We start from the raw sequence: 11396 nt of genomic DNA, 5'->3' as shown, positions 1-11396 counted from the left end.
CCAACTCTTCCCAAACCATATGGGTTGAGGTCAGGTGATTGTGGAGGCTAGGTCATCTGATGAAGCACTCCATCACTCTCCTTGGTCAAATAGCCCTTACACAGCCTGGAGGTGTGTTTGGGGTCAGTGTCCTGTTGAAAAACAAATGATAGTGCCACTAAGCGCAAACCAGATGGCATGGCGTATAGCTGGTAAAAATGCTGTGGTAGCCATGCTGGTGTGCCTTGAATTCTAAATAAATCACAGTGTCACCAGCAAAGCACCCCCACACCTCCTCCATGCTTCACAGTGGGAACAACACATGCAGAGATCATCCGTTCACCTACTCTGTGTCTCTCAAAGACACGGCGGTTGTAATCAAAAATCGTACATTTTGTAACGATTGTCCTCCTCTTACGATGAGGAGTAGTAGGAAGGATCGGAGGACCAATGTGCATCGTGGTACGTGTCCATTTTAATATATAAAACTGAACACTACAAAAATACAAAATAAAACGTGAATGAACAAACGAAAATCGAGAACCAGTCCCGTATGGTACAGACACAGGAAACAATCACCCACAACTCAAAAGTGAAACCAGGCTACCTAAGTATGGTTCTCAATCAGGGACAACGAATGACAGCTGCCTCTGATTGAGAACCATACCAGGCCAAACACAGAAATCCCAAATCATAGAAAAAGGAACATAGACAACCCACCCAACTCACGCCCTGACCATACTAAAACAAAGACATAACAAAAGAACTAAGGTCAAAACGTGACACATTTGGACTCATCAGACCAAAGGACTGATTTCCACCTGTCAAATATCCATTGTTCGTGTTTCTTGGCCCAAGGAAGTCTCTTCTTATTATTGGTGTCCATTGGTAGTGTTTTTTTTGCAGCAATTCAACCATGAATGCCTGATTCACGCAGTCTCCTCTGAACAGTTGATTTTGAGATGTGTCTGTCTGTTAATTGAACTCTGTGAAGCATTTATTTGGGCTGTAATCTGAGGTGTAGTTAACTAATTAACTTATCCTCTGCAGCAGAGGTAACTCTGGGTCTTCCTTTCCTGTGGCGGTCCGCATGAGAGCCAATTTGTGGAGTGGTTGAAAAACAAGTTTTAATGACTCTCAACCTAGTGTATGTAAAACTGGCTTGTATGTTAGATGCTCCATAAGATCTAATAAAATATCATAGTGGTGATATTTTTGTGAAGTCTGTTATTATTATTAAGAAGGTGTCATTTGAGTAAACTGGCACAATCTCTACTTGGACCTTCCAGCTACTTGGACCTCCAGCACAATCTCTACTTGGACCTTCCAGCTACTTGGTCCTCCAGCACAACTCTACTTGGACCATCCAGCTACTTGGTCCTCCAGCACAATCTCTATTTGGACCGTCCAGCTACTTGGTCCTCCAGCACAATCTCTACTTGGACCGTCCAGCTACTTGGTCCTCCAGCACAATCTCTATTTGGACCGTCCAGCTACTTGGTCCTCCAGCACAATCTCTACTTGGACCGTCCAGCTACTTGGACGTCCAGCACAATCTCTACTTGAACCTTCCAGCTACTTGGTCCTCCAGCACAATCTCTACTTGGACCATTCAGATACTTGGTCCTCCAGCACAATCTCTACTTGGACCGTCCAGCTACTTGGTCCTCCAGCACAATCTCTACTTGGACCTTCTAGCTACTTGGACCTCTAGCACAATCTCTACTTGGGCCTTCCAGCTACTTGGACCTCCAGCACAATCTCTGCTTGCACCTTCCAGCTACTTGGTCCTCCAGCACAATCTCTACTTGGACCTTCCAGCTACTTGGTCCTCCAGCACAATCTCTACTTGGACCTTCCAGCTACTTGGACGTCCAGCACAATCTCTACTTGGACCTTCCAGCTACTTGGTCCTCCAGCACAATCTCTACTTGGACCTTCCAGATACTTGGTCCTCCAGCACAATCTCTACATGGACCGTCTGGCTACTTGGTCCTCCAGCACAATCTCTACTTGGACCGTCCAGCTACTTGGTCCTCCAGCACAATCTCTACTTGGAACATCCAGCTACTTGGTCCTCCAGCACAATCTCTACTTGGACTGTCCAGCTACTTGGTCCTCCAGCACAATCTCTACTTGCACCATCCAGCTACTTGTACCTCCAGCACAATCTCTACTTGGACCTTCCAGCTACTTGGTCCTCCAGCACAACTCTACTTGAACCATCCAGCTACTTGGTCCTCCAGTACAATCTCTACTTGGACCGTCCAGCTGCTTGGTCCTCCAGCACAATCTCTACTTGGACCTTCCAGATACTTGGTCCTCCAGCACAATCTCTACTTGGACCGTCCAGCTACTTGGTCCTGCAGCACAATCTCTACTTGGAACATCCAGCTACTTGGTCCTCCAGCACAATCTCTACTTGGACCGTCCAGCTACTTGGTCCTCCAGCACAATCTCTACTTGCACCGTCCAGCTACTTGGTCCTCCAGCACAATCTCTACTTGGACCTTCCAGCTACTTGGTCCTCCAGCACAATCTCTACTTGGACCTTCCAGCTACTTTGACCTCTAGCACAATCTCTACTTGGGCCTTCCAGCTACTTGGACCTCCAGCACAATCTCTATTTGGGCCTTCCAGCTACTTGGACCTCCAGCACAATCTCTGCTTGCACCTTCCAGCTACTTGGTCCTCCAGCACAATCTCTACTTGGACCTTCCAGCTACTTGGACCTCCAGCACAATCTCTACTTGGACCGTCCGGCTACTTGGTCCTCTAGCACAATCTCTACTTGGGCCTTCCAGCTACTTGGACCTCCAGCACAATCTCTATTTGGGCCTTCCAGCTACTTGGACCTCCAGCACAATCTCTGCTTGCACCTTCCAGCTACTTGGTCCTCCAGCACAATCTCTACTTGAACCTTCCAGATACTTGGTCCTCCAGCACAATCTCTACATGTACCGTCCGGCTACTTGGTCCTCCAGCACAATCTCTACTTGGACCTTCCAGCTACTTGGACCTCTAGCACAATCTCTACTTGGGCCTTCCAGCTACTTGGACCTCCAGCACAATCTCTATTTGGACCTTCCAGCTACTTGGTCCTCCAGCACAAGCTCTACTTGAACCTTCCAGCTACTTGGACCTCCAGCACACTCTCTACTTGGACCGTCCAGCTACTTGGCCCTCCAGCACAATCTCTACTTGGACCTTCCAGCTACTTGGTCCTCCAGCACACTCTCTACTTGGGCCTTCCAGCTAAGCACTTTGGCCATATGTACACTCATGTACTTGTACAAACTAAACTGTGCTATGTTAAGAACTACTCCCCAATACTGCTTCACTGACATGAGGATGACAACACTTAAACCACATTATCCTTCCCTGCAACTTGGTATGTACCAAGGACATAACAATGGATGACAGCCAATCCCTGCTCTTAAACACCAAACAATACAGGCATATTGCTCCTTGAGTTCTAACTGCTTCTAGAGAGGTTATTTTCTCATGAAATAAAACAGAAGTGAAGCACAGGAATGTAAGAGTCGAACAGGACAGTTTACCAGTAAGGGGTTAAGTTAAAGAAACTCCTCCTACTAGTATGTAATGAACTCTTAGCTAATGCATTTCAGACATACTAGTATCTCCATCTTAAGAGCATATCTCTACAACCTGTCAGTCATAAGGACCCAGAGGAAGAATTGGTGAGAACCAGGTATTGAAGCTCATGCAGATTGTTGAAATAAAACAATTAAGAAAAATATACAGCATGCTTTGTATAGTCTTGAATGATATATAACCAACATTTTGGTCAAAAATTATTTCCTGTTTGTATTTCCTGTTTGCTACTCTGTTCTGGTCCACTCTTTTCCCAGGGAAAGTGAACCTTTCAAAGAGATAGTGTTTGCAATATTGAGTGTCTTGACAACTGTGAAATGTATTTAGAATGCTCTTCAGAAGATGTTGTATGTTTTGAGTGTTCATGTGTTCATCTTAGTTTTGTTTCCTAGACGTCTTTGTCATTTGTGTCTTTGTCATCTGCTGCAGCCAGAAACACGATCCATCACCATCTCTCAGATGTTTGCCAAAGCCACAAAAGCCTTCGTGAAGGACACAGATCATGAGGGACACCTGATCCCTGTGTCCAGTCTGAATGACACAGACAAACTGAATCTCCGATCACTCATTGTCAAGACCAGGCACAGATGCTTCTGGCAGGAACCCAAATACCAGTCCCCTGGCTTTACCCTCGGTGATGTTCTGGAGCCTGGAGAGCCTGGAAACACACCTTTAAGCCCAAGTAAGCACCAGAGCATCCCGCTAGTGACAAATAACTATTGTTGTTGTTGTTCTAAAATATCTGACCATTGATTTAAATATTTATCCTACTCTTGTATTCTGAGCAGAATAGGAAAATGATAATGTCATGGATGTGTCTGTTATAGATATGTGCTGTGGTATAATAGCATAGAGTCCATTCAAATGTTGAACTTTCCCTCAGCTGTCAAGGAGTCTGACTTTGTGGACTACAGTGGGACATTTGGTGACAAGAAAGAAATGAATGCAGATGGAAACTTGGAGGCAAAGTTGGCTGATTTCAACCTGACCGTGGAAGGGAAATGGTCCACCAAACAGAAGCTGTCCCTTGGCAGCCTGAACAAAGAGAAGGTTGATGTGAAGGACTTACACAACTACTCAAAAAACAGGTGAGTTACCCTATACTATACATATGTTCAATACAGTCATAATATAGCATAATACAGTCATAATACATCATAATACCGTCATCATACAGTCATAATACATCATAATACAGTCATAATACATCATAATACAGTCATAATACATCACAATACATCATAATACATTATATTACATCATAATACATCATAATACAGTCATAATACAGTCATATACAGTCATAATACATCATAATACAGTCATAATACATCATATTACATCATAATACATCACAATACATCATAATACATCACAATACATCATAATACAGTCATAATTCAGTCATATACAGTCATCATACAGTCATAATACAGTCATAATACATCATAATACATCATATCACATCATAATACAGTCATAATACATCATAATACAGTCATAATACATCACAATACATCATAATACAGTCATAATGCAGTCATATACAGTCATCATACAGTCATCATACAGTCATAATACAGTCATAATACATCATAATACATCATATTACATCATAATACAGTCATAATACATCATATTACATCACAATACAGTCATAATACAGTCATAATACATCATAATACATCACAATACAGTCATAATACAGTCATAATACATCATAATACAGTCATAATACATTCATAATACATCATAATACGTCATAATACATCATAATACGTCATAATACATCATAATACAGTCATAATACAGTCATAATACATCATAATACATCACAATACATCATAATACATCACAATACATCATAATACAGTCATAATTCAGTCATATACAGTCATCATACAGTCATAATACAGTCATAATACATCATAATACATCATATCACATCATAATACAGTCATAATACATCATAATACAGTCATAATACATCACAATACATCATAATACAGTCATAATGCAGTCATATACAGTCATCATACAGTCATCATACAGTCATAATACAGTCATAATACATCATAATACATCATATTACATCATAATACAGTCATAATACATCATATTACATCACAATACAGTCATAATACAGTCATAATACATCATAATACATCACAATACAGTCATAATACAGTCATAATACATCATAATACAGTCATAATACATTCATAATACATCATAATACGTCATAATACATCATAATACGTCATAATACATCATAATACAGTCATAATACAGTCATAATACATCATAATACGTCATAATACAGTTACAATACATCGTAATACAGTCATAATACATCATAATACATCATATTACATCATAATACATCACAATACAGTCATAATATGTCATAATACATCATAATACAGTCATAATACATCATACAGTTCACCTTCCCAAGGAGTCCAAGACCAGCGAGCAAAACTGGTTGCAATGATATCAGGCAGGTATCTTTTGTGTAAAAAGGACATTTTCAGGTTGAAGTGATTTCAGACAACAAAGAAGTGGAACTGTACTTGTTTAGCAACTTCCTGAATCTTAAACTACCTCCTCACTGTTGTCACTACTAGTTTAGCTTAAAGGGACAATCTGTGATTGGTACATCCATTTATTTACTTTTAAAGTAGCTTTCCAGTGTTTCCAGATTTCTATGAAATATGACCTAAAATGTGTCCCTCCTGCAGAGTTCTGGACATGTCCCATCCTGTGATCAAGCAGACCCGTGCGAATCCCAGGGCAGTGTTAGGCGTCTTGACGGAGAGGATTATGACGTCACTACCTTGCCCGGTCACAAACAATGTCCTTAAGCATGGCAATGTAGGAGCCAACGTGAGCGCCTGTGTGTTCCTGAGCGGGAAGGTAGGAGGAAAGATTACCAAGTGTTCTACTGAAGTGAATGATATTTTACTGGTAACTCAGAGTCAGATCATCTCTGTTGTAAAATAGATTTTTAATCTCAATAATCTCACTTCATGATAGCTAGGCCTTCATAAATAAAGTCAATGTCAGGACCATATTGACAGATCACAGATGTTCAGTAGTCGTACTACTCACAGATGTCTGTTCAGTCGTGGTAATACTCACAGATGTCTGTTCAGTAGTGGTAATACTCACAGATGTCTGTTCAGTAGTGGTAATACTCACATTTGTCTGTTCAGTCGTGGTAATACTCACAGATGTCTGTTCAGTAGTGGTAATACTCACAGATGTCTGTTCAGTAGTGGTAATACTCACAGATGTCTGTTCAGTAGTGGTAATACTCACAGATGTCTGTTCAGTCGTGGTAATACTCACAGATGTCTGTTCAGTAGTGGTAATACTCACAGATGTCTGTTCAGTCGTGGTAATACTCACAGATGTCTGTTCAGTAGTGGTAATACTCACAGATGTCTGTTCGGTAGTGGTAATACTCACAGATGTCTGTTCAGTAGTGGTAATACTCACAGATGTCTGTTCAGTAGTGGTAATACTCACAGATGTCTGTTCAGTAGTGGTAATACTCACAGATGTCTGTTCAGTAGTCGTACTACTCACAGATGTCTGTTCAGTAGTGGTAATACTGTCTCTTGCTCAAGTCAGAATGCTGTACCTGGGTTGTTCCAGAATAAATTGTGCACCAATATTGAATTTTAAAAGCATGTTAAATGAAATGAAGTGCCCTTTCATTAATATAGACCACATGGAGAATTGAATAAATGTGATTGTTGATATGAATAAAGACTTGTTAAAGTGCCACCATTCAGCATATTGTCCATCCATGCAGCATTCATTAACATCCGTCCCTCATTTTAAGGTCAACCCTTTTATGTGAACTGAACTCTCAAAACTATTCCTTTTTAAATGTTTTTTTTTCAGAAGAAATATTGAACATCTAATATTCAAATTATAGTGTAAAAGCAGGTCAGCTGGTTTTATTATTTTTGCCAATTATCTTGTGTTTTGTGGTGGAACACTGAGCAGGTGGACCACAACGCACCATAGATAGACATGCTAGAAATGTTTGAACAATTGTTTTTGTTTTTTGTGAAGCTTGCATTCAATTGCCAATCCCTTCAAACAACAAGCTTACATTCCCCCTGTCACAAGGACAGCCCTAGTTATGTTCAACCTTACTTTATTTGGGACTTAACAGGCACTTACTATAGTCATAAAAGAAGGATACCTCTTGAGATGCAATTTGTTTTTTCAAGTTACACTTCTCAAACCGAATTGGTGGAATGACCCAGCTCTAGTTACCACATCGTTTCCTGTTCTTGACATTAGAACCACTTCCTGAAAATGCAATGGTGTAGAATCAAATCAAATCAAATTGTATTTGTCACACACACATGGTTAGCAGATGTTAATGCGAGTGTAGCAAAATGCTTGCGCTTCTAGTTCCGACAATGCAGTTGTAACCAATGAGTAACCTAACCTAACAATTCCACAACTACTACCTTATACACACAAGTGTAAAGGGATAAAGAATATGTACATAAAGATATATGAATGAGTGATGGTACAGAACGGCATAGGCAAGATGCAGTAGATGGTATCGAGTACAGTATATATATATACATATGAGATGAGTAATGTAGGGTATGTAAACATAAAAGTGGCATAGTTTAAAGTGGCCAGTGATACATTTATGACATAAAGATGCAGTAGATGATATAGAGTACAGTATATACATATACATATGAAATGAATAATGTAGGGTATGTAAACATTATATTAAGTGGCATTGTTTAAAGTAGCTAGTGATACATTTTTTACATCAATTTCCATTATTAAAGTGAGCTGGAGTTAGTCGGTATGTTTGCAGAAGCCACTCAATGTTAGTGGTGGCTGTTTACCAGTCTGATGGCCTTGAGATAGAAGCTGTTTTTCAGACTCTCAGTCCCAGCTTTGATGCACCTGTACTGACCTCACCTTCTGGATGATAGCGGGGTGAACAGGCAGTGGCTCGGGTGGTTGTTGTCCTTGATGATCTTTTTGGCCTTCCTGTAACATCGGGTGGTGTAGGTGTCCTGGAGGGTAGGTAGTTTGCCCCCGGTGATGCGTTGTGCAGACTTCACTACCCTCTGGAGAGCCTTACGGTTGTGGGCGGAGCAGTTGCCATACCAGGCGGTGATACAGGATGCTCTCGATTGTGCATCTGTTTGTGAGTGCTTTTGGTGACAAGCCAAATTTCTTCAGCCTCCTGAGGTTGAAGAGGCACTGCAGCTCTGGAAACTAATCCTGAGACAGGGTGATTGACAGAATTTACAGAATATTAGATTGACGCTTTGCGTAAACGTTAATAGCGATAAAATTCATCAGGAGGCGATGTAAAGATCATTAGCTGTCCGTCTGGAAAAATGTCCGGCTAGAAACTCATCTGAAAATATCCGGTCCTAGACCGATTAGATACGGTGTCCTGCATGTGTTTGACCAAGAAAAAACTCGAAGGGAAATGACAAGACTCTAGACAACCGTGTGGAAGCTGTAGGTACTGCAACCTCAGTCAATTAATGGTTCACCTTTATCAATGGGATCAAGTAGCGCATGGATATATTTTCCCATTTTCAGTGATCAGTTTTTCCTGTGCTTTTCGATGTAAATGCCGTTCTGGTAAACCACAGCAGTGATTTAACCAGTTTTTTAGCGTCTGGAGTGTTTTTCTATCCACACAGACTAAGCAAGCTCATATACTATATTCCTGGCATGAGTAGCAGGGCGCTGAATGTTGCGCGATTTTTAACAGAATGTTAAAAAAGTAGAGGGTCGACTGGAAGAGGTTAAAGGTTTTTTTGTTTCGTTTGTTTTACAATGTCATTGTAATTGAGTGATAATTGGAATGATATAAGTAATTGAATAAAGGTATAGTCTGTTGTGCGATAACACCCAAGGATGAAGAAGAAAGAGACCAACATAACATGGGCATAGATGAAACGGATGGACGTTTTCCCAGGTTTAATTACATTACAAATAGTGGTAATTTATTGCAAATATGCAGTTATTATAATTTACTTTACTATTTTTTCTTGTTTGGTCAATTTATTTTTGTTTTGCTGTGTAACGCGTTCGTCTGTTGAAGGAGAAGCGGACTAAAAATGCAGCGTGGTGGTTACTCATGTTCTTTAATGAAGAATAGACGATACATGAAATAACTAATATTATACAAAACAAACAAACGGAACGAGAAAACCCTATACAGCCTGTCTGGTGAAAACTAACACAGGAGACAGGAACAATCACCCACAAAATACACAGTGAAACCCAGGCTACCTAAATATGGTTCCCAATCAGAGACAACGAGAATCACCTGACTCTGATTGAGAACCGCCTCAGGCAGCCAAGCCTATGCTATACACTAATCAGCCACAATCCCAATACCTACTAAACCCCAATACGACAACACAATAAACCCATGTCACACCCTGGCCTGAACAAATAATTAAAGAAAACACAAAATACTAAGACCAAGGCGTGACATGCGGAAAATAAGTGTGTATATTGTTCCTGAGGAGGGACTGATATAAGTGACTACATTTTACATTTTACATTTAAGTCATTTAGCAGACGCTCTTAACTGATTTGAGAATGTTTAAGTATGTATCAAACTATGGAAGGAAATTAGGAGTAGTGACTTATGTGTTATGTGTTAGAAAAACTGTAACTACATTGGGGGCTCATACATGAAGGTTATGGTAGCGGAGGGGTGTTATTTCTAGAAACAATGTATATTAACCTGTTGCTTCTACTCGGGACGCTTGCGTCCCAACTAGAGCTCTGGAAATGCAAATGCGCTACGCTAAATGCTAATAGTATTAGTTAAAACTCAAAAGTTCATTAAAATACACATGCAGGGTATCGAATTAAAGCTACACTCGTTGTGAATCCAGGCAACAAGTCAGATTTTTAAAATGCTTTTCGGCGAAAGCATGAGAAGCTATTATCTGATAGCATGCAACACCCCAAAAGACCCACAGGGGACGTAAACAAAATAATTAGCATTTCGGCGTTACACAAACCGCACGATAAAATAGAAAACATTCATTACCTTTCACCATCTTCTTTGTTGGCACTCCTAGATGTCCCATAAACACTATTTGGGTCTTTATTTCGATTAAATCGGTCCATATAAAGCCTAGATATCGTTATATGTAGACTGTGATGAAAAAATCGTTCAAAAACATTTTTAAAATTCAAAAAGTCGACGATAAACTTTCACAAAACACTTCGAAATACGTTTGTAATGCTAGGTATTAGTAAACTTTTAGGTATTAGTAAACGTTAATAAATGCGATAAAATTCATCAGGAGGCGATGTAAAGATCATTAGCTGTCCGTCTGGAAAAATGTCCGGCTAGAAACTCAACGAAAATATCCGGTCCTAGACCTGAATTAGAAACGGTGTCCTGCATGTGTTGACCAAGAAAAACTCAAGGGAAATGACAAGACTCTAGACACCGTGTGGAAGCTGTAGGTACTGCAACCTCAGTCAATTAATTGTGGTTCAGCTTTATCAATGGGATCAAGTAGCGCATGGATATATTTTTCCCATTTTCAGTGATCAGTTTTCCTGTGCTTTCGATGTAAATGCCGTTCTGGTAAAGCCACAGCAGTGATTTAACCAGTTTTTAAACGTCTGAGTGTTTTCTATCCACACAGACTAAGCAAATGCATATACTATATTCCTGGCATGAGTAGCAGGGCGCTGAAATGTTGCGCGATTTTTAACAGAATGTTCAAAAAAGTAGAGGGTCGACTGAAGAGGTTAAT

At 40.2% G+C, this 11396-nt stretch overlaps 1 protein-coding gene across 2 annotated transcripts in view; it reads left to right on the top strand.

Moving 5' to 3' along the window:
* The first annotated feature begins 3590 nt into the window (after positions 1-3590).
* The window catches only part of LOC135559530 (gasdermin-E-like), a 22854-nt gene continuing 15048 nt past the window's right edge, over positions 3591-11396 (top strand). The window contains exons 1-4 of one of the 2 annotated variants that reach the window (XM_065027450.1): positions 3591-3680; positions 4024-4276; positions 4478-4682; positions 6336-6510. In XM_065027450.1, coding sequence (XP_064883522.1) covers positions 4054-4276; positions 4478-4682; positions 6336-6510 — 603 coding nt within the window. In that variant the 5' untranslated portion in view covers positions 3591-3680; positions 4024-4053. Of the gene's footprint in view, positions 3692-4023; positions 4277-4477; positions 4683-6335; positions 6511-11396 lie in introns of both variants that reach the window. The other variant, XM_065027449.1, reaches the window with a different exon arrangement.

Source organism: Oncorhynchus nerka, linkage group LG14, assembly GCF_034236695.1.
Source record: "Oncorhynchus nerka isolate Pitt River linkage group LG14, Oner_Uvic_2.0, whole genome shotgun sequence".
Classification (NCBI taxonomy): domain Eukaryota; kingdom Metazoa; phylum Chordata; class Actinopteri; order Salmoniformes; family Salmonidae; genus Oncorhynchus; species Oncorhynchus nerka.
Note: the sequence above shows the minus strand (reverse complement) of the source record. Positions and strands in the feature narration are given on the sequence as shown.